Source organism: Bufo bufo, chromosome 2 (assembly GCF_905171765.1).
Source record: "Bufo bufo chromosome 2, aBufBuf1.1, whole genome shotgun sequence".
In the NCBI taxonomy this organism is placed as follows: domain Eukaryota; kingdom Metazoa; phylum Chordata; class Amphibia; order Anura; family Bufonidae; genus Bufo; species Bufo bufo.
Genome location: NC_053390.1, coordinates 56,950,599 through 56,974,897, shown reverse-complemented (window position 1 = coordinate 56,974,897; position 24,299 = coordinate 56,950,599). Strand labels below are relative to the sequence as shown.

General features: G+C 47.4%; 1 protein-coding gene across 1 annotated transcript in view; it reads left to right on the top strand.

The window, feature by feature from the left end:
- PSTPIP2 (proline-serine-threonine phosphatase interacting protein 2) overlaps positions 1–24,299 on the top strand; it is a 128,285-nt gene that overhangs the window by 90,772 nt on the left and 13,214 nt on the right. The window contains exons 4-9 of the mRNA XM_040421141.1: positions 7,115–7,149; positions 11,251–11,357; positions 16,350–16,412; positions 17,775–17,876; positions 21,464–21,509; positions 23,000–23,079. Of these exons, the coding sequence (XP_040277075.1) occupies positions 7,115–7,149; positions 11,251–11,357; positions 16,350–16,412; positions 17,775–17,876; positions 21,464–21,509; positions 23,000–23,079 (433 nt within the window). The remainder of the gene's footprint in view (positions 1–7,114; positions 7,150–11,250; positions 11,358–16,349; positions 16,413–17,774; positions 17,877–21,463; positions 21,510–22,999; positions 23,080–24,299) is intronic.

The window sequence follows — 24,299 nt, the reverse complement described above, 5'->3', positions numbered from 1 at the left end:
AAGATTGGAGCGCCAAGAGCCCAGAATGTAGTTCCCAGGGCGGTACCGGAGGGCAGTACAAAGGAACCCAAAAGCCGCTCCACGGAAGAAGGTCCAGACAGGCCCAGAGGGGCGGGGAACGCTGAAAGAGGAAGGACAGCGCTGACACCTGATACTTCAAGCGGCAGAGTCCCAGTCCCAGGTCCAGGCCGGACTGGAGAAACACAGAACCATGGAGAGAGAAAGGTAGAGTGGGGGAACGCGCAGCTTCCCACAGAACCCCAGGTAAAAACCTAAGTCCTACAACAGATCCTGGACGAAACACGGCCAGGATCGAACACTAGCGAGCCCACTAGAGTCGCCTGGGCAAGCGGGTGACAACCCAATGATCAGGCGCAGACCAGTAACACGGGTAGAACGGTCGGTAGAACTGGTCCCGTCGGCCCCCGAGCAAGGTTGTCCCGTATCCACCCAGAGTGGGGGAGCAGAAGGACAAACGGACAGGAACCGAAGGGGCCGCCCAGCAACCGCCAGGACAAGACAGGCTAAAGCCCAAGCCGATGTAGCCACCACAGGAAGACGGACTACAGTCCCGGTGTGGGAGATCTAAAGATAATCTTGACCAAAAGGTAGTCCTCCCAAGTTACCGAGAAGGCGAGTCCAAAGCAGAAACATTGCCTAGAATGGAAAAAACGCAATCTGCACCCAGCGGGAGGACAGAAAGCGGTAGACCCGGTAACTAGGCACACAGCTAGTACAGCCAGTGTGGACAAGGGAGACTCAAAAGGAACACCAGAACCATCCACATGAACAACCATGCTCTCCCCAGAGGGAAGGGCAGTGAAGGAACAGCCTCTGAAGCGTGGCCGGAACAGAAGCCACATCGGAGTGAACTGTACCGAGTGGGAGCCAAATAGAGCCGGCGAGAAAAGGCAGGCGAGACAGAGGCCGGCATAACACCCCCAACCGAAAGGGGGAGTGGGCAACAGAGAAGCCATAGGACAGCTCAAAAGCAGAACACCGCTACACAGAGACGCCCGGTTCACCGCCTCGCAGAAGACGAATACCCTGAAGAACCCAAGGTGGAGGGGTCCTCCGGACCTGGGTAAGCGAGCACCCAAGAGAAGTTGGGTGACCTTCCAAGAAGAGCGGCCCGAACCTGGTAGCAGATCAGACTGAAGCACCGAGGGCGCCAATCCGGAAAGAATCATACCACACTGCACCCGAAGAGGAGGAAATAGTATTAGGCGAGGGGACCGTAGTCCCGCCAGAGCCAACATAAAATGCGAAGGGCGCTGCAGACAGCGCTCTCGACCATGTGACCACTAGCACAGGGAAACAATGCCGCAGGAGGACAAATGGATACGTATCTAGGAACCACGAACACTCCCCGGGCGGAAGGGCCAACGAAATGAATGAGTACCACCCAGCTCGGTGCAGTAGCGAACAGTAGAGCCCGTCTACTTAAATATAAGGTATTCATCTGTTGTTTATTGGACAACACCTTAGGCTTACACAGGTGGACAGAATGATCTCCTTAGAGAATAGTGCAAGGCTTGCTGCAAACACAGTCTCCCAAGAGAAAAAGTATGTCGCAGGAGGAAAGGAGGCATATGTACGAGTAGCCCCGTAAACAGTGAGAAGGCCAAACCACCTACGGGACGAGAAGGCATACAACAACGCACAAGAACGTCCGCTCACTGCAAAAATATCACTCAGCGAAGAGGGCCAGCCCAGAGTGCCACAGTATCTACGGAAGTGCAAACTGAAAAGGAGTTAGGCACAAGACTAGTATGGTATGCGACGGAACGCAAACTGACCGCCCCGAAAGGCGGGAAATGTACCTGGCAAACTGCAGTGGGCAAGAGTGCAAAGGCCCGCCCCAAAAAGGGGGTGATGGCCAAGGCCGTACCTACGTCAGAGAAGTAGGGCATACCATACTTCGCCCAGAAGGGCGCCATGCACATGGCCACACAGTATCCAGCAGGAACGCAGGAGGTCCACCTAGTGAAAAGGGGGACATGCACAGGGCTATTCTAGCATTAAGTGAGTGTGCAACAATTCACCCAACACCGACATTTCGTGAGAGTGTAACTACTCCACCAATGAAGGGGGAACATGTGCAAGTCCAGCACAGCACATACAAGGACAGCCTTGAATCTCGTGAGCGTGCAAAATTCCGCCCATGGAATGAGGGGTGGTCACGCACAAGGCCAGCACCGAATCCAATGGGAGCGCAAGCGTTCCACCCATGTTAGAGGCCACGCTCAAGGCCAGCAAAGTATCCGGTGAGAGTGTAAGCAGTCGGTGAGAATGTGTGTATGTCATCTGAAGGAGGCATGCCCATGGCCGGCAGCGAATCCAGTGAGTGCGTACACCGCCCACGGAAGAGGGGTCATGCATATGGCCGGCAGCGGATCCAGAGAGAGTGCAAGCACCCCGCCATGTATAGGGTTCATGCACATGGCCAACAATGTACCGGCGAGAGAACAACCACCGACCGAGGGAGTGTATGTATGCCGCCACCAGGAAGGAGGCATGCCCAAGGCCGGCAGTGAATCCAATGAGAGTGCATCATACCGCCTATGGAAGGTGGTCATGCACATGGCTGGCAGTGAATCCAGTGAGAGTGCCGAATGCCGTCCACAGAAGGGAGTCATGCCTATGGCAGGCAGCGAATCCAGAGGGAGTGCAGCGTTCCGCCTAAGGAAGGGGGTCGTGCACATGGCCAGCACCGTATCCGGTGAGAGTGCAGTATTCCGCCTAAGAAAGGGGGTCATGCACATGATCGGCAACGAATCCAATGAGAGTGTAGCGTTCCGCCTAAGGAAGGGGGTCACGCACAAGGCCAACCCGCAGTTAGGAAGAGTGCAGTATCCCGCCCAGGACGGGGGTCCTGCACATGGCAGGCACCATAACTGGAGAGGGTGACGAATGTTGCCTACAGAAAGGGCCGCATGCACTTGACCAGTGCCGTAGCGCGGAGAGGGCAAGAAACCGCCTAGAAGGGGAAAATGACCCTGGCAGCGCCGCAGCCGGGGAGCGCGACACCATGCCGCCTATGGAAGGGGGGCATGTATACAGGCAGCACTCTGAGATGAGGCTGCAGCATCCTGCGCAGCCCACAAGTCATATATATATTTATATAACACAGCCTCACTGAGGCAGAAAGGGGAGCCACCTACAGGGGCACAGATCCAACCATACAGGCCCAACGGAAGCCGGCCTGTACCCAAAGGGTTAACAGGGAACCGGCCTGGGGGGCGGCACTGCGATCCTCTGGGGGCGGGGGAACCTCCAGGCGGGAAGAATTCGCGCCTGGAGAAGTTCCAGCCCCCTCCAACAGAGGCCTGAATTTTGCGGCCTAGTAGGCCGTGAAGCCAGGGCCTAAATTTTTAGCGGCGCCCGGCTAACCGGGGCCGCTCAGTATTTAAAGTACCGGCCGGGCCTACGGAGCGGCACATACCGACTGCGGGTGCCCACCCCGCGGGCCGGATAGAATGCCGGGGCCTAAATTTTTAGCGGTGCCCGGCTGACCGGGGCTGCACAGTATTTAAAGTACCGGCCGGGCCTACGGAGCGGCACATACCGGCCGCGGGTGCCCACCCCGCGGGCCGGAAGAGCCGGGGACCCGATAGAATGTTCCGACGGTCGGCCGGGGGCTGTTGAGGCATAGCGCTCATTTGCAGGCCGCGGGTGCCCACCCCGCTGTCCGGAAGCGAGGACCCTGCACCCGGCAGCCATTTCACCCCTGGAGCGGGCCCCACAACCACCTTGCCCTTGGACCGGTGCCCGTGAGGGTAGGGAGGGTCAGGGGCAGCAAGGCTCGGGCCCTCAGGCCCTGAAGCAGTGGCCGGTAAGAGGGAGGGGGACCCTGAGACCGGGTCTGTGAGGGTGGGACGCCTGCATAACCCCTCCGTCAGGGGCAGCTAGGTGCGGACCTCCGCAGCTCCCTAGGCATTCCTCTTGCAGGGACAAGGGTGCCAATGTCCTATGGAGGCCAGGAGAGCGGGAGCAGAATGTCGCCCTGCGGCAGCCCAGGGGCCAGCCTAGGTCTAGCAGGGACAGAAGGGTCCAGAGGCCCAGTATGGGGGTCCAGAGGCACCCAGGAGACCGGGGTGGGGGGGGGGGACGTAGGGCTGGAGAAGCCACTCTCTCACCATAGCCGTCTTCACCCTCGGTCCGTTCCAGCAGGGTCGCCCCTTCAGCTACTGGCACCGTAGTGGCAGGACGCTGGAAGAGGGACTAGGCGTGCGGGCGACCCTTGCGCTGGCGGGATGTAGGGGAGCTGGGCTGCCCTGATCCACCTTGCCTTCTGTGGGGGAGGCAGCAGTGCGGGTGACCGGCACTGGCGCAGCTCAACCCCGGGAGAACAGAGAGGTCTAGTGCGTCTCTGTTGTCCCTGATGGTCTGGAACAAAAAGAAAAGAAAAAAGTAAAAATCTAAATTTAAACAAGGAGAAAACAGCCCTGCAGAGCAGGGAGTGTCTTGCCTCCTTGGACACTAAGCAAAAACTGTCAGTCAGTCTCTCTCTCCAGGCTGAGGGTATAGCTGATGGAGGAGGGGCTTAACAGTCTTCACTTAGTGTCACGCCTCCTATGGAGATGAGCTATACCCAAGGTCTTCTGTGTCCCCCAAGGAAACTGGGCGAGAAATAGAGATGAAATTTCAGAATTTCACTTTTTTGGCGGATTTTCCATTTTAATCCATTTCTTCCAGTAACAAAGCAAGGGTTAAAAGCCAAACAAAACGCAATATTTATTACCCTGATTCTGTAGTTTACAGAAACACCCCATATGTGGTTGTAACCTGCTGTACGGGCACACGTCAGGGCGCAGAAGGAGAGGAGCACCATGTGGTTTTTGGAGGGCAGATTTCACTGGGATAATTTTAAGCTGCCATGTCACATTTGAAGCCCCCCTAGAGTAGAAACTCCCAAAAAAAAACAATTTTGGACACTACGGGATAAGGTAGCAGTTTTGTTGGTACTATTTTAGGGTACATATGATTTTTGGTTGCTCTATATTACACTTTTTGTGAGGCAAGAAAAAAAAAAAATAGCTGTTTTGGCACAGTTTTTATTTTTTGTTATTTACAATGTTCACCTGACAGGTTAGATCATGTGGTATTTTTTATAGAGCAGGTTGTTACAGACGCGACAATACCAAATATGACTACTTTTTTGGTTGTTTGTTTCAGTTTTACATAATAAAGCATTTTTGTAAAAAATTATATTATTTCTTTAGTGTCTCCATATTCTGAAAGTTATATTTTTTTTGTAGGGGCTCATTTTTTCGGGTATAAGATGACAGTTTGATTGGTACTATTTTAGGGTGCATTTAACTTTTTGATCGGTATTACACTTTTTGTGATGTAAGGTGACACTTTTATTTTTTACGGTGTTCATCTGAGGGTTTAGTTCATGTTATATTTTTACAGCAGGTTCTTATGGACGCGGCAATACCTAATATGTATACCTTTTTAAATTTATTTAAGTTTTACACAATAACAGCATTTTTGAAACAAAAAAAAAAAATCATGTTTTAGTGTCTCCATAGTCTGAGAGCCATAGTTTTTTTTTATTTTTTGGGCGATTGTCTTAGGTAGGGTCTCATTTTTTGCGGGATGAGATGACAGTTTGATTGGTATGATTTTGGGGTGCATGACTTTTTGATCATTTGGTATTACACTTTTTGTGATGTAAGGTGACAAAAAATGTCTGTACAGACTAGCCAATCAGAGCGATCGCCAGCCCGGGATCGCCCTCATTGGTCCCGGGCCGGTTAGCTGATATCCCTGGCTGTGTGTAACAGCCGGGGTCTCAGCGCTGTCAACATATCTGCATACATGGTGACAGTTTAATGCCATGACGTGTATACTCGGCACGGAGCACTAAGTAGAAGTGCTCCATGACGAGTATACACATCAAATAGCACTAAGGGGCTAATATACCACTATTCACCTGTTTGATACCTGGGAGATTAACTGAAAGCCTGGTCCCATTATAAAATGGGCCGTACCTTTTTTTTTTTCTTTAGGGAGAGGTTATTGTATGGATATAATAAATGTCTGCAAGCAAAATTTTAAATAAATGTATATTGGAAAATTGTTCAACATCCTATTCTCTGAATGAATAAATGTTCGTGGCCTCTTCTCACCTTCCGGCTGCCCGTAATTCCCCTTTCCTTATCTGCAGTCTCACTGTAAGGGTACGTAGGTCAAATGACACTGCAATTTTTTATTTTCAGTGGTATGTTAATAAGATTTGATAAAATCTTATCCACTGTGCTGATCCTGTAAAACACCCTTAATTTACCGCACACAAATCCACAATGGAAAATCCACTAAATGCCCAGAAACCTCCCAAATCAAATCTGGAGTAATATAATAAATGCTAGACAGGGAGGAGGGGGATGCAGCTGCAGCAGTATCTATCATTGCATTACTATTTGTACTATTATCTAGCATGAAAGTTACTTAAAGGGGTTATCCCATGATTAATATAAAAAATAAAAATCAGACATCATATACTACATGACAACCTCTTTCTAACAAAGCTAGAACCAGCCCTGTACCTCACATGGATCCAGAGATCTCCACATTCATTGCTCCAATTGTTCTGCTAGATTTATTTCAGACTGGAAGAGGAAGATGTCTTTTTCTCTGGGGATGTGTCCTTTCTTAGAGGCCTTGTCCTTTCTTCTGCAGCTCTTTCCATGTAACAGACACAGCTTCTAACAGTAGATACAACCATTGGCAGTTGAATATTTAACTGAGCATGTGCGACCACTTCAGTGAGGTGGACAATAAATAACAAAAAGAGCAAACAGCAGGTGGCGCTATACAGATACCTTTTATTGAACTGCCCAGTGGCTATACTACATTTTTAATTACATCCAATTACAAAAAGTATTCAGAACCAGGTGCTGGTTTGAAAACTGTAGAATATTTTTGTGGCACAACCTCTATAAGAGGGAATTCATCATTGGAGGTGTTATTGGAACAGTGATTTCTTGATGGACTCATTCCACTCTCTATAATCAGAATTTGAGACACAACTGATTTCAGAATGGTATAATTCCCCTAATTTTGTTGCTATTTTTAAAGTAACCCCTCCTTTTTGTTTCTATTCCAGCACCCTTAAGAGGGCTCTAGATGTCTTCAAACAGCGTGAGTACTTTTTTCGTATATGAACAGTGTACAGTTTTCACAGTTCTGTGCTGATTAAAAGGAAACCTATCCCACTGAACATGGTGTCCAATCTGCAGGCAGCTTGTTATAGAAAAAATAGTGGTAGGTTGTGGTGGCTCACTAGCAAGTAGTTAAGGTATGGTGCTGCAAGCTCATATAGAGGGAATCACCCCACCCTCTCTTAAAGGCAAATGTAGTAATAGAGTAATGAGCGAGCACTCATACACTTGGCAACCAGATTGACATGTGCAGAAAATATTTATTATATCCCCATAAAATACAAGTAATAAAATTTATAAGAACAATGTAGCAATAATATACAACATTACAGTCACATATTGTGGTAGATATGATCAACACTATATTCATATGACTCAATAGTGTCGATAAATTCAAAAATATATATCACACCAAGAAACTTCAAGTATATGCTGTTATTTGGGAAGAGGGGGTATTATCTTCTAGCGCTCTATCCCAATTTGGGAAACTGAATGTCACGGAAAATGTTATAGGTGTATTCACTGGGAGCGCAATATGTTCATAAAGTGTCCACAGGAATCCTGATAACGTGAAAAGTCTCTTATAGCATATCCTTTTAAGCTCGATATGAGCTTTGGATTGGAGAAAACTTTAAATCGATGTTTGGCTTACCGTCTAGCGTCTGTCTCCCTATTGCTTCAATGGAGCTTTAAATATTTGCCGGCTTATTCAGTCGCTCCATACAGCAAGCTGGTTTAAATTTCGCAGGAGTTCCAAAGATCGCAGGAGTTGCCACTCTGTTCCGCAATTTCCTTTGGTGCAGCTTTCGACGATAAGAATAGTTAATCCTTTACTGTAGAGATTTTCTTCTGTATGGCCATACAGTATTATCGGAGGCTTTTCAATGCAGGTACATCACTTGTTTCACCATACGCGTTACGGGTAGATTCACTCTCCCTTCCTCAGTGGTCCACTGAGGAAGGGAGAGTGAATCTACCCGTAACGCGTATGGTGAAACAAGTGATGTACCTGCATTGAAAAGCCTCCGATAATACTGTATGGCCATACAGAAGAAAATCTCTACAGTAAAGGATTAACTATTCTTATCGTCGAAAGCTGCACCAAAGGAAATTGCGGAACAGAGTGGCAACTCCTGCGATCTTTGGAACTCCTGCGAAATTTAAACCAGCTTGCTGTATGGAGCGACTGAATAAGCCGGCAAATATTTAAAGCTCCATTGAAGCAATAGGGAGACAGCAGACGCTAGACGGTAAGCCAAACATCGATTTAAAGTTTTCTCCAATCCAAAGCTCATATCGAGCTTAAAAGGATATGCTATAAGAGACTTTTCACGTTATCAGGATTCCTGTGGACACTTTATGAACATATTGCGCTCCCAGTGAATACACCTACAACATTTTCAGTGACATTCAGTTTCCCAAATTGGGATAGAGCGCTAGAAGATAATACCCCCTCTTCCCAAATAACAGCATATACTTGAAGTTTCTTGGTGTGATATATATTTTTGAATTTATCGACACTATTGAGTCATATGAATATAGTGTTGATCATATCTACCACAATATGTGACTGTAATGTTGTATATTATTGCTACATTGTTCTTATAAATTTTATTACTTGTATTTTATGGGGATATAATAAATATTTTCTGCACATGTCAATCTGGTTGCCAAGTGTATGAGTGCTCGCTCATTACTCTATTACAGCTTGTTATAGAGCAGGAGGATATAGATTGTATTTTTCGCCCAATAAAACACATTTTTCCTCCAAAAGTGTGTGTGTGGGAAATGTTGGTGCGTCTTATAAAGCGAATACTAGTGAGCACTTCCTGGAAGGACTCACTAGTATGCGGAAGGCGTAGGGAGCGGTGAATACAGCATTCCTGGTGCTGGCTTTACTCACAGCTCCCTGTCCTGACTGCACACAGTGCGCACTCCATGACCTGATGCTGTTCAATGGCAGGTCACAGTGCAGAGCGGGCGAGGGAAGAGCAGGAAGGGTGGCAGTGCCCTCCGGAGAGGTAAGTTCTTTTAATTATGTTTGGTCTGATATTGATTGGGGTCTGATGAAGACTGGGGGTCTAATGAAAACAAGGGGTCTGATCTGAGGTCTTCTGAATAAGATTTTATTTATTTTTCAGATTTTTCTCCTCCTAGGTGCCTGTTAGCATATGGTGCGTCTTATAAAGCGAAAAATATGGTTGTTTTGCAGGAAAATATTAACTAGAATTTGTAAACTATTAATTTAAATTCCTGATCATTTTGGAGTTAGGAGTTCACCATTTGGAGGTTAGGAGTCCACCATTTTAGGGTTAGGAATCCAGTGGGTGGCGCTGTCATTGATTGACAGCCTTCCTTGAGTAAGCGTGCCTACAGAGACGGCTGTCAGTCACAGGATCACCCACTGGTCTTCTTAGCCCAGAATAAGCAGAGATATAAATGTATAATTTACAAGTTTTACTGATACTTTCCCCACAAACTATATATCAATCTTCTCAGCTCCTCCTGCAGACTGCCTGCTCAAGGTGACAGGTTCCCTATAACTTCATAATATAACTTTACAGGAGTCACAATTCCATGTTTTTTTTTTTTTCTGCCAAAACGTCCAAATTCCCCACTTCACTTCTTAGTGTCATAGACATTTTTGATACAATTATGGCTGCCTATAGCCACCACTAGGGGGCAGGGGCTCACTACATGTAAAATTTGCTGCTTGCAATGGACTCTTGTATAATTCTTTATGCACTCAGCTCCCCCTAGTGGCAGCTGCAGGTAAACAGAATTTTAATATTTAGGAGAAAGACCCCTTTCTACCACAGCCAATGGTGCGGGTGCCTCTACAGTAGGTAGGGCACTGGTTTACATCTTAATGGACAGACTAAAGAGGACCCGTCACCTTCCCATGACTTGTCTGTTTTAGTAACTACTTAATTCCCCATTAAACAACAATTCTGGGGCATCTTTTCATAATGCTGCATTGTGCTGTTCCTCTGTTATCCCTACCGGAAAGTAAAAATAAATAAATACACAGTATAACTGGGTGTTACCATTCCCCTTCTGAAATAGGCATGTCCCTACACAATCAGATTTGTTAATAGACGTGTCAGATACTGTTGAAAAAAAAATGTTGGAGCCAGGAAACCATCAACAAGCTGCTGATGACTGATCTTTTGTTCTTATTACTTATTATAATGGTGGAGCACTTTCAATGAGCTGTGAGTCTATTTGGTTTATTGGTGCTTTCATTCTGCTGATCTGCAAAAATTTTAAATTACAATAAAATAAAAAAAGCCACGATAAGATTTGCTGACAGCTTTTAAATGTTCTTGTTGATGGTTTCCATGAAGTCAAAGTTATTTTTTATTTTTTTTGAAAGATAAAACAAAAAAACTGTAAAAAAAAATTAATTATTACAGTTCATAAAATTGCCTGCTATCTGGAATCTGCTTCCTCATTAAAGGGGTTGTCCCATCTCGCCGTTTTCAGATCCGGGACAGTTGGGGAGGTCGGTTTACTGGATGTTTCTGAATCAGAAATCCTGCAGAAAACAACACAGGGGTGAAGTTCCTGCTGATCTTTTCCATGTTCAGGAATGGCTTATGGTTTGGGGCTCAGCTAATTGCAGACGGTGCAGAGGGGGGAGGCTTCTGCTGCAGCCTGCTGTCTTACAGCTATACACAGTTTTGGGAGGAGTGGGACATAGACGCTGGGCTCAACCAAGGATGCAGGTGTTTTTAATGGGGAGAGTGGTGTAGGCGCCAGACTCCTGTAGCAGCAGCTTATCTCCCAGAGAACAGTAGGATCGGGCATGTTGAAACTGAACTGCTCAAGCTTTCTCTCCCCTGGTGGCAGACGCGAGAGGCTGTCCTACACATTAGATGGTCATACAGCGGGTTCAGACGAGGTACATCTAATGTGTATTGCCAACGGTAGATCACAACCAGGTGACATCTTCCATAATAACGGAGGTTTGACGACTCGATAGAAGGTGATAATTGGATTAGTGCGGAGAAGACGTAACGAGGCTGGAATGTGGCGATTACTCTTCTCTCACCTTTAATTAGAGGTTTCTTTTTGGCAGAAATCGACAATATCGCTCAGTGTCACATTCAGCTGGCGGTGACTCTACGAGAAGAAGCCAAGAGAATGGAGGAGTTCAGGGAGCGGCAGAGGGCAGAGCGCAAGAGGGTAAGAAACCGCCATCACTGCTCGTAGGTACTCGCCACCAACCAGGCGGCTCCGCGTGTGATTGAGGCCATGTAGTGGTATAGCATGGACCGGAATGGTGTTGTGGTCATGTCCAGTGCTCGGGTCATGTTGGGGGTTGTAGTTTTCCATGTCTAGAGTGCAATAGAATTGTTTTACAGTTATATCCAGTGGTCAGGTCATGTTGGGAGTTGTAGTCCTCTGTGTATAGAGTATAATAGAATTGTTTTATAGTTATGTCCACTGGACGGGTCATGTTGGGAGTTGTAGTGCTTTATGTACAGAGTATAATAGAATTGCGTTATGGTCATGTCATGTTGGGAGGCGTAGTTATCTATGTATAGAGTATAATAGAATTGCGTTATGGTCATGCACAGTATTCAAGGCATGCTAGGAGTAGTGTTCTATGAACTAAGGCTACTTTCACACTGGCGATAGCCTTTTCCAGCAGGTTTTTCCGAGGCAGTGTAGTTTTATTCCAGCCGCCTCTCGGCATGTTTGCCGTGCTGCGGCCTGACCTCCGGCCCGCCGCCATCATAGTGAATGGGGCCAGCACAATGGACTTGCGGTAGCACGGAGACGGCAGGCTGTCCCCCCGCCGGAAAAGGCTACCGCAAGTGTGAAAGTAGCCTTAGTATAATAGCAATGTATTATGAACAGGCCCAGTGGTCAGGTCCTGTTGGGGGTTGTAGTATTCTATATGTAGAATATAATAGCATTGCCACCATTGCTGCAAGGTTAGAACTTAGTCTTAAGACTGCATACTAGGAATGGTGCAGCATATCCCCAGGCAATAGCGGAGTGAAGTGAGTAATGCGGTGAGCGACCTACAGTCCGGCTGTTAGTCAGAGGGAATAGTGCGGTGGACGGCGGAGCGGAGGGACGTGTTTCCTCTTTCACCATATCGCAATGTGAGCAGTTCATGAACTTCACTTTCACAGAGTCTGGTGACAATGAGGAACTGGAGAGTTGTGCAGCTCATATCTACATCCAGATAATTCTATGCAAACAATGAATTGCAAGAAAAAAAAAAAACTTCCTCCACTTCACGTAACGCTGATGAGACCAAATCCGATGTGCACTAGAGAAACTGCTCAGGGTGGTTCCTATGAGGGGGGCCTAATGAATGACATGGATGTGGTCATAGGTGGTGGACTTCATGCAGCACTGCAAGGGTCTGTCAGAACGAGAGGAGGGACCCTCTGTCAGATGACAGTGTGACTATGGTGGGTCAAGCTCTGTGCACTTCAGACAGTCCTTTCCATATGTCCCGCATGTTGAGGTGATGGAAGTACATTGCCCAATTCTGTATCTGGCTCTAGAGGCCGATAGATATCTACTGAAACAAATAGGTTGACTTTTAGCGCGCGCCCCCTTCCCACCTCTTCACATTGGATTGATGGGCTCCGTTCTAATTTCATGTACGATTCCAGCCAGAAATCTCACGCATGCGCTGTATTGTTATAATTCCAGCACCTGCACATTGTTCCTTGCTGCTGTGTATTTGTCTTAAGCGACTGAATGCGCAGACTCATGTGCTTCAGCGCGCCAAACACAGCTCCTGGTCCTGTTAGTGACGTATACGCACTGCATTGTTTTGCGGCACGCTCGTGCACTGGTGAGCCTGCGCACGTTACACACATGACTATAACGCTACCTTTTTCTATTTTAGTCCGATTTTTATAAAGCTGTAAAAACAAGGTTTTAATGGGATGCAAATAAGCACTCGCAAGGGGGCGTTCTGGCTGTAAGTGCCCGGGCCCCTTGGCGTTTTCTGTGTGCTTCTAAGGCCCCTCACAGACGAGCGTGAGCGGATTAGGTCTAGATGCATTGCAGATGCGTTCAGTGAAAAATGCGCGATTTTGCCTGCGATTGTGTTTAGTTCAGTTTTTATCTCGCAGGTGCAATGCGATTAATGTGATAAAAAAACTGAAGGTTTACAAACAACATCTCTTAGCAACCATCCGTGAAAAATGCATGCAGCCCAATTCACTTCTATGGGGCCAACGTTGCATGAAAAACGCAGAATATAGAACGTGCTGCGATTTTCACGCAACGCACAAGTGATGTGTGAAAACCAACTAGGGCTGCAGTAAACTATTATTTTAGTAATTGAGTATTCTATCAATTATTTTTTACAATTAATTGAATACTCTAATAAGAAAAAAATGAATTAATAGAATGTTTTCCATGTCCCCCACTCCCCCAGTGCCATCGGATCAGCCCCTCCATATCCCACAGTGCCATCAGATCAGCACCCTCAATGTCCCCCAGTGCCATCGGATCCGCCCCTTCATGTCCCCCAGTGCCATCGGATCCGCCCCTCCATGTCCCCAACTCCCCCAGTGCCATCAGATCAGCCTCTCCATGTCCCCCAGTGCCATCAGATCAGCCCCTCCATGTCCCCCAGTGCCATCAGATCAGCCCCTCCATGTCCCCCAGTGCCATCAGATCAGCCCCTCCATGTCCCCCAGTGCCATCAGATCAGCCTTTCCATGTCCCCCACTCCCCCAGATCAGCCCCTCCATGTCCCCCACTCCCCCAGATCAGCCCCTCCATGTCCCACAGTGCCATCAGATCAGCCCCTCCATGTCCCCCACTCCCCCAGTGCCATCAGATCAGCCCCTCCATGTCCCCCACTCCCCCAGTGCCATCAGATCAGCCTTTCCATGTCCCCCACTCCCCCAGATCAGCCCCTCCATGTCCCCCACTCCCCCAGATCAGCCCCTCCATGTCCCACAGTGCCATCAGATCAGCCCCTCCATGTCCCCCAGTGCCATCAGATCAGCCTTTCCATGTCCCCCACTCCCCCAGATCAGCCCCTCCATGTCCCAGTGCCATCAGATCAGCACCTCCATGTCCCCCAGTGCCATCTGCCCCTCCATGCCATCCATTGCCGTCTGTCCCCCTTCAGTGCCATGTACCCAGCACCAGTGAAATAAAATACTTACCTTTCCTGTAGGGGCGCCGCTCCACAGCTCCTTCCTCTTCTTCTCCGCGCGCTGCACTGGATCCTGACGTCACACAGCGTCGGGTCATGGTACGCGCTGACGTGCAATATGACCTGACGATGTGTCAGGATCCAGTGTAGCGCGGTACGGTCCGGCGGGTGACCACGGAGCGGTAAGTAATAGCAAGCGCTTCACTCCCGCTCCGTGATCACATCACACAAACGAATCCTCGATGCAAAAAATTGGCATCGATGATTTTTTTTGTGTCGAATTACTCGATTCAATCGAGTAATCGTTTCAGCCCTAAAACCAACGCTCATGTACACAGACCCATTGAAATGAATGGGTCCGGATTCAGTGCGAGCGCAATGCGTTTGCATCACGCATTGCACCCACGTGGAATACTCGCTCGTGTGAAAGTGGCCTAACTTCTCCTCAGTCTCGTCTGGCCAGCCCTGTAATCATTTTACATAATCCTCTTCCGCACGCGCACAGTTCACCGCCGGACCTGGGCATTTGCACTGTGATAACCAATGAGGGCATCAGCTTTTTTTGCAGCAGTGCGCATGCGCAGGAAGCCGATTTCCTCAGCTTTAGAAAGTCCGACTAAAACAACAAAAGGTACCATTATGATCGTGTGTGTGCGCGCAAGAAGGCAATATAAGCGGTGTAGAGTGTGAAAAGTAGATGACAGACCCCCTTTAAGACAAGTACACAGCAGCAAGGAACAACGCGCAGGCGCCAGAATCATGACAATACAGCGCATGCGTGAGATTTCAGGCTGAAATTGTACTTGAAATTAGAACCGAGCCCATCAATGGGAAGGGGGCACAGCGTGCTTGACAAGCCAGAAACCTGTGCCCCCTTCCCTTCAAAAACTTCATTTACATATGGCCTGCGGGGGAATCAAACTTTTTATTTTTCTGCGTTTAGGTGCATGAGAGAGCAAAGAGAAAACATAAAGAGAACATCTGTGAGGTGGTTATTGTCACGGTAGGAAGGAAAGAGTGCAGCCCTGGACTCGACCCGCACCTCTGTCCCTAGCTACTTGCACGACCCGTCCTATCTGACGGCGTACAACTTGGCGGCAGTCCCTAGCTTAAATACGTGCAGGGGCCTAAAAGCAAAGGAAAACCGTGAACAGAGTCAGGGAAGCAAAAGTCCAAGACCAGGAGGTCACGCAGTACACAGGGAAAAACAGAATAGCAAGGCCACAAACAAAGCCGAGGTCGGAAACGAAGAGGTCACGTCAAGTACAAATGGAGGTAGCGAGGGAAAAACAAGCAAGGTCTGAATATATAAAGAAACTGGTGAGGGTAACTAGACCAATCACAGGCAACCTGTGGCCAGCAGGCTGCCTGTTTAAATAGCCCTGACTGGTAAGTCACATGACTTGGCCAGCGTCACGTGACTCACATTAGACAGCCCAACTCAGCCGAGCGCCGATTCATCATTATTGGCGCTCAGCTTCCCTGCTGCTCGTAGTCTAGGGGAACGCCGGCCGCGCTGAGGAGGCGCGTGGTCCCCATGAAGGCGCTGCAAGAAGAAAGCGCGTCGCCAGCTCCCCGTTACAGTTATGGTGTGTTTTTTAGAAATTAAAGCAGCAAGTATCCAGGATCCATTGTGTATTCTAGGAGGAGATAGAAAGAACATTCTAAAGCTATCTAAAAAGAAGCAACCCCCCCGACTCTTTGTAAGTTGGGTTTTGACCTACATGGTCAGATGGTGCAAGACGCTTCCTGTATCTCGGCTGGAGAAATGGCTGCCATTTCTTAAAGAAACTGGCAACTTTACACTCCCCATGCCTTTCCGTCTCCACTCTATCCATTTGTAGATCGTATTTCAGCTGCTGAGTAATATCAGACGTAGAGGGCACCAAATAGACACGGCTTGGCCACTAGCAGAGGATGCTCATCACTTGATTTTAATGTGGCAGGAAAAAAAATCTAAATTGAACCGTGACCCAAAAAAAACAAAAAAAAAGACGTGGCTACCCGTGTAAACCTTCAAATATTCTTTGCAGATAGAAGCTGCCATGGATAGCATTCACAAGCAGAGACAGCTCCAGTACAAGAGGACTGTGGACGTAAGTATGGCAGTGTAATTATAATACCGCCAACATGGTGATCCCAGAGCGGCAGTTTTCAACCTGGGGCTATATAGCTGTTGCTGTTACAACTCCCAGCATGTCAACGCATGCAGGGAGTTATAGTTTTGCAACATCTGGAGAACATCCACTGCCCTGGAGACTGCTGTAAGGCTACGACCACACGGTGCAGTTGTGTGGCACTTGTGACGTGGCCGCACAGGCTGCAGCAGTCTCTAATTAAACTAATGAGACCGCACTGTTCAGCGAGTCTGTATTGTTAATGGGCACGCACTGGGCATTGAAGGTGGCGTGCGGACATTTAACAATACAGAACGACTAAACAGTGTGGCATCATTAGTTTATTCAGAGCCCGCTGCGGCCTGTACAGCCGTGCGGTATTCAAACGCAGCGCAGCCGCATTGCAAGCACATGTGTGCCTATGCGCACTCTCACGGTCCCGTCCACCGGAGCTTTCACCTATAGTTAAAGGAATGTTAAGAAAGTATGCTGAGGGTCCGACCACCATGTACCCTATTTGAATGTAGTGGTGGTCACACATCCACACTATGGCTCCATTCAATATCTATGGGACTGATAGAGACAGTTGAGCACCGTCCTCAACGACTGCATCTCTGTCAGTCCCATAAGCACCGACTGGCATGGTCGTGTGACCAGTGAATCAGGCGACACAGGACTCAGTCCTTGTTATTGGTGGGGGTCCCAGTGGCAACCTGATTAGTACATGCTTGTGCCTGACACTGTGCACACAGATACGCAGACAGCAGGGACAAAGATTGGGCCCCCCGCCATCAATGGTGTCACCAGTAATCTAGAAGGGTCTACTAGTCAGGAAAGTCTTGCAGTCCCATACAGTTAGACAGGGAGCCTGCACGTGTGTCTGCCGCTCCAAATGGGGAAAGACAGACCTCCGTTCTAGTGATCAGCGGGGAACCCAGCAGTCGGACCCCTGCCGATCAGACACTTATCCCAAACCCTATAGGACAGGCCCTGTAAGCAATGAACCCACCCTGTAAGTGTGATTATCCTTCTTAGGGTCCAATCACACGTCCGCAATTTCGTTCCGCATTTTGCAGAACGAAATTGCGGACCTATTCATTTCTATGGGAACCGCACTCCCGGGTTCGCAATTCTGTTCCCGAAAAAAATAGAACATGTCCTATTCTTGTCCGACAAGAACAGGCATATTCTGTTAGTGCCGGCAATGTGCGGTCAGCAAAATGCGGAACACGTTGCGGACGTGTGAATGGACCCTTACTGCATACGTATGTGGACAGTACCACCAGTCTCAGTCAATGAAGGCTGAAAACTGATCTCCTCCTTTCGGCTGATCCCCCTCAGAGTAAGAAGGCGTATGAGCAGAGGTGTCGGGAGAAGGAGGAAGCCGAGGGGAACGTCTCCCGCTGCAACAAAAACAACATGAATCAAAAGCAACAGGACAAGGTATTGTAACAAGTGCGGAGAAGGGCCACATGCCAGTACCGTGGCATTTAGGGTCACTCAGCGTTTAGGGTGTATTCACACACGGCAGGTTTGTTGCAGAAATGTGCGCATCTGAAAGTCCGTTCCATACACCTGAACTGGGATGTTTCTGCAGCAAGCACATGGATTTCTAAAAGCCCTACCCAGATGAATAGGACAGTCACAGAAATGACAAATCTGCCATGTGTGAATACATCCTAAAGCTGGCCATACACATTGGGGGTCATTTATTAATGGACTTGCGACTATTTTAGTCATAAAAATAGTTGCAAGTCCATTTTTTGCCCGGCCGTGCGACAATATTTAGTTGCACCGCCGGTTTTACGCCGTGTTGGGAAGGACGGGGGTGGAGCTGTAAACATGCGTACCTGTTGGCGAATACTACTCCAGTACTTTTTTCGCTAGGCACAGGACTGCCATAAGTTGACCTAATTTATGAAATCGTCATGAGTTAGCCAGCATAGGGGGAATCTAAGACTGTCGTAAAAACCCGGTCTTAGTAAATGACCCCCATTAGATTAATGTCAGCCAAACACATGAATTATGGCGGGACCATATGTATGGGGGGGATGGGGGGGGGGTGCTGATGTCAGGGGAAATGAGGATCAAGCAGTTAGACTTCAACATGCCCAATCCTTTTGTTCATGGGGAGACAACTTACTCCCCTCTCCCCATTCAGAACACATGCATGCTTGGTCAAGATGAGCATTTTTGTCTGGCCGAATCCTGACGCTAATACCGAAAAACAGGCCGGATCCCCGCACGGTCCTATTCTAGTCAATGGGCCTGGCGGTGCTCCAGCCATTTTCGGCTATGCAGGATATGATGAACTCTGCCGGATGGTTTTAAAGTTAGTGTGAATGTAGGATGTAGCGGCCATACAGGTAAGATAACTGACAGCTGTCTCTCCCACTGTCCCTATGCACATGCATCCTCGGCTGAGCACGTATGTGTTGTGAATGGCAAGAGGGAGAAAGTTGCTGCCGGACACCTCTGGCAGCTGCTTATTTCCCCGAGAACAAAAGGATTGGACATGTTGACATCCCACAAGCCTCCATAGACCTTGGATAGCTGGTTGATCCCACCAAAATCAGTGGGTTTAGATCTAAGGCTGCATTCACATTTGCAACGGAGGTTCCATTAGGGTCCTCCATTGTAGAGTCCAGCACAAGGCAGGACAAACAACGCCAAAGAAGTAGGACAAAGCATGAAGTGGTATTTTGTCTGGCAAACTGGAAGGACCCCATTATAGTCAGTGGGTCCCATTGGGTTCTGTTGGTGTTCGGCGTATGCGGTGGAGAGTCCATTGCCACACACCTGAGCCTTGTCTAAGGTGTATGGCCAGCTTGAGGGCTCATGCACACGACCGTGGTTTTGGTCGGCATCTGATCCGCATTTTTTGCTGGTCGGATGTGGACCCATTCACTTCAATGGGGCTGCAAAATATGCGGACAGCACATGGTTGCGGCCCTGCAAAAAAGTTGGAACATGTCCTATCCTTGTCTGTTTTGCAGGCAAGGATTTGGGGGTTACTATCTCTCCTTGGGGGGGGGCCTTAATCGGTGTAAGGAGACTACATGCTCCTCTGGAATTCTGTGAAGAAAGGGATGCAAATGAGCTATTAACATAGGACAGTTCTACAAAGGGCATGATGTACCGTTCCCGCAAAATGCACATGGCCGGTATCTGTGTTTTGCAGATTTGCCATTTGCGGACTGCAAAAACGGATACGGTAGTGTGCAGGAGCCCTTAGGCATAGGAAAGTACTGACTATATATCTACCAATACCAATACTAGGGGATGATTTATCAAAACAAGAGGAATAGAAAAGTGTAACAACCAACAGGTGTCTACCTACAATGCCTTGCAAAAGTATTGACCCCCCTTACCTTTTTTAAAGCCTTTTGTTTAATGTTTTGTTAATCTGAATTTTATGTGATGGATCAGAACACAATAGTCTAAGTTGCTGAAGTGAAATGAGAAAAATATATAAATAAAACTATTGTTTAGAAATAGAAAACAGAAAATTGGCATGTGCGTATGTATTCACCCCCTTTGTTAGGAAGCCCATAAAAAGCTCTGGTGCAACCAATTACCTTCAGAAGTCACATAATTAGTGAAATGATGTCCACCTGTGTGCAATCTAAGGGTCACATGATCTGTAATTACATATACACAGCTTTTTTGAAAGGCCCCAAAGGCTGCAACACCTAAGCAAGAGGCATCACTAACCAAACACTGCCATGAAGGCCAAGGAACTCTCCAAACAAGGGACAATGTTGTTGAGAAGTATAAGTCAGGGTTAGGTTATAAAAAAAATATCCAAATCTTTGATGATTCCCAGAAGCACCATCAAATCTATCATAACCAAATGGAAAGAACATGGCACAACAGCAAACCTGCCAAGAGATGGCCGCCCACCAAAACTCACGGACCGGGCAAGGAGGGCATTAATCAGAGAGGCAGCACAGAGGTAACCCTGGATTAGCAGCAGAGTTCCACAGCAGAGACTGGAGGATCTGTACATAGGACGACAATAAGCCGTACGCTCCATAGAGTTGGGCTTTATGGCAGAGTGGCCAGAAGAAAGCCATTACTTTCAGCTAAAAACAAAAAGCCACGTTGTGAGTTTGCGAAAAGGCATGTGGGAGACCCCCAAAATGTATGGAGGAAGGTGCTCTGGTCTGATGAGACGAAAATTTAACCCAGCACATCACATCACCCAAAGAACACCGTCCCCACAGTGAGACATGGTGGTGGCAGCCGGGACTGGGAAACTGGTCAGAGTTGAGAGAAAGATGGATGGTGCTAAATACAGGGATGTTCTTGAGCAGAACCTGTACCATTCTGTGTGTGATTTGAGGCTAGGATGGAGGTTCACCTTCCAGCAGGACAATGACCCCAAACACACGGCTAAAGCAACACTTGAGTGGTTTAAGGAGAAACATGTAAATGTGTTGGAATGGCCGAGTCAAAGCCCAGATCTCAATCCAATAGAAAATCTGTGGTCAGACTTAAAGATTGCTGTTCACAAGTGCAAACCATCCAACTTGAAGGAGCTGGAGCAGTTTTGCAAGGAGGAACGGGCAAAAATCCCAGAGGTAAGATGTGGCAACTGCTCATAGAGATTTATCCAAAGCGACTTGGAGCTGTGATTGCCGCAAAAGGTGGCTCTACAAAGTATTGACTTTAGGGGGGTGAATAGTTCTGCACATTGACTTTTTCTGTTATTTTGTCCAATTTGTTGTTTGCTTCACAATAAAAGAAAAACAAAAAACATCTTCATAGTTGTGGACATGTTCTGTAAATGAAATGATGCAAATCCTCAAACAATCCATGTTAATTCCAGGTTGTGAGGCACCAAAATACTAAAAAAGAAATCAAGGGGGGTGAATACTTTTGAAAGGCACTGTACCTACAAACCTAAAACAGCACCAACCTGCCACAGACATATTGACCATGACAGGGCACCTGCAGTTTGGGGCTGCTCTGAGGTCTGAATCCATCTTACTTACCCTCCGATTTACCTTTCTTGTTATCTGATGCAGATTTATGCAAAACTAGCGCACTCAAAAGTGATGGTCGAAGACGCAGGTAAGTCTTTATTTTAATTATATAATAACTGTATTTGGAGATGAAACTACCCAGACTTGCAATGCTGAGGGGTTGTACAGTCTCTAACTGGAAGCTCCTGGGCCCTAATTCAAAATCCAACAGGGGCCCCTCCACCTCCCATGTGCCATTTATAATACTGGGGTCTTCTTATGGGGCTCCCTCAGGACCAGACTACTACTTCTGTTCTTTATTTCTATAGCGCCAGCATATTCTGCAGACATTACAGAGTAACCTACTAATCTACAAATCACACAATAGGAGTGAGGCCCGTGCTCCCAATCTATAGGAGCTGGGCATTGTCTGGGATAGGACATTCCAGACAACGGGTGCAGTCTTGGAGACGGGAGTGGAAAGTGTGGATTATGGAGGAGCCGGAGGTTAGTTTTAGATCATTTTTTAGAATGGAGAGAACAGTTCAGGTGCTAGACAGAGATGATGGAGGTCATGTTTAGACTGGCACAGGGTAAAGGCACGGGTGCAAGGACCTTCACAGGGTAAAGGCACGGGTGCAGCGACTGGCACAGGGTAAAGGCACGGGTGCAGCGACTGGCACAGTGTTTAGTGAGTTGAAGACTCAGACTGTAATTAATTCTCAAGATAAGAGTAATTCAGATCAACAGTAAAAATGTTTGCTGTCTCTGGTATGAAAAGGGCAAATTCTGGGGAGGTGCGGGTGACATAAGCGGGCAAGTAACTGAATATATAGAGCAAAGGAAAGATGAAACACAACATCAAGTCAGCGGATTCTAACTAACTATGGCCCATGAAGGACTGGAGGCCACTTGCAAAAATGCGGATTGCACACAGAATGTGCTCCATATGCAATCTGTATTTTGCAGATCCGTGTCCACAAACTATAATGCCCCATCATGTCACCTTTAAATCTTTATTAAAAATGATGCTCTCCATTTTTTGCGAATCCACAAAAAATGGAAGACAAGTGGAAACATACCTTCCGTATTTTGCGGACATGTGGAAATATTACGGAATAGACTTACTGGGGTATGAACACAACACTTACCTGGTGACCTCCTTTTCATCTTTTCCAGGCTTCTATTCAGACATGCAAGAGGGTCGCACCGCTTCACAGATTACCTGGTGCGCACTGTGCACTTCCTTCAGATTGGCCAGCAGCGCTCACGTGAGCAGTGTTGGCCAACCAGAGAGGAGCATGAAGTGTCTTGGACTACTAAATGCACAGTAGACATCAAGTAGGCTAAGACATGGTACGTCCATCTTGGATGGCAGCAGAGGAGCCCAGGAACTGGCGGACCTTCAGCTGAAAAAAAGGTCACCAGATAAGTGTTCTGTGTGTTCCCCAGTTAATGGGAATTTATTTTCTTGAGCCGGAGGGTCACTAAGATTTGAAGCCCAGGCTTTCCACTTTTAGACCTTGCACATGTGTAGGAGTGAGTCTGGCCTTTTAAGAAACCATGGGGCTGATGATGTTGCCGTCTCATTTTTTCCAGATAAAACCTACCAGCTAAATATTATTCAGCTGGATAAAGTACGGGAAGACTGGCAGAAGGAGCACATTACGGCTTGTATGGTAACGTACCACCATTGATGATCCTGACTTATCCTGTGTGAGGACGTGACGTATTTGAGGGCTTGCAGCCAATGTTCAAACCCACAAGATGTCACACGTTGCACCACAAAGGGGGAAAATTCACAGACAAAAAGGTTTGGCAGAATTTAAATAAGAACTCCCGCAAAAATTTTTTATTCTCTGACCTGCTAGAAAGGTACATGATGTAATCTGAAATGAAGGTAATCTTCTTACCAGTGACTGTATTTGTGAGTTATAACCTCCCTTCTGATCCTCACCTGTGTCATGTGACCAGCAATCAGACTCTCCAAATAACACAGCATCTTATGTCTGGACAGGAAGTCTCTTTCTCTATGTATTCCTATGGGAACCTCAACATCAGTCTCATAGGAATGAATAGAGAAGTAACCGACTTCCTGTCTTGTGTCAGTTGGAGATTAGAGTGTTGGTCACATGACACAGCTGAGGATCAGAAGGGAGGTTATAACTCAAGAATACAGTCACTGGTGAGCAGATTACATCATGTACCTTTCTAGCAGGTCAAAGAATACATTTTTTTGCAGGAGTTCTTCTTTAAATGCAAGGCCATCAATAACCCTCCTGACATGGCCGGGCAGGTGTTTTCAGTGGGTAGAGGACTATAAGCCACTACCAGAGGTAATAGAAGCACCCCCCCCCCCCCATACACCTTAAAGTGGTTCTCCCAAGTATCTGATCTGTGGTGGTATGGCTCCTGGGACCCCTAGCATGCTAGCTGCTGTTCCACCTCTCTCTATTTCTGTGGTAAACATTTACTGCTGCATGTGAACATGGACATAAGTTACGGCTCAGTGGTAATGGTCACACAGTCTCAATGTATTCCAAATAGGAGAAAAAGTCCAGCTCAATTTCCGAGGATTGCAAGAATTTAAAGGTAAAGCCACAAGTTTCCTCATGCTGTTTTAGAATCCCAAATCAGGAGTGGATCATGAAAGGAGAGAAGGTATAAATGTATCCCGCCCCACAAATATCACTTTTCCCAAATACCACCCTTTATTAAAACTGCCTTAGGCCTCATGCACACGACCGTTGTGTGTTTTGCGGTCCGCAAAACCCGGATGGCGCCCGTGTGCGTTCCGCAATTTTGCGGAACGGCACGGACAGCCTTTAATATAACTGCCTATTCTTGTCTGCAAAGCGTGGACAAGAATAGGACACGTTATATTTTTTTTTGCGGACCA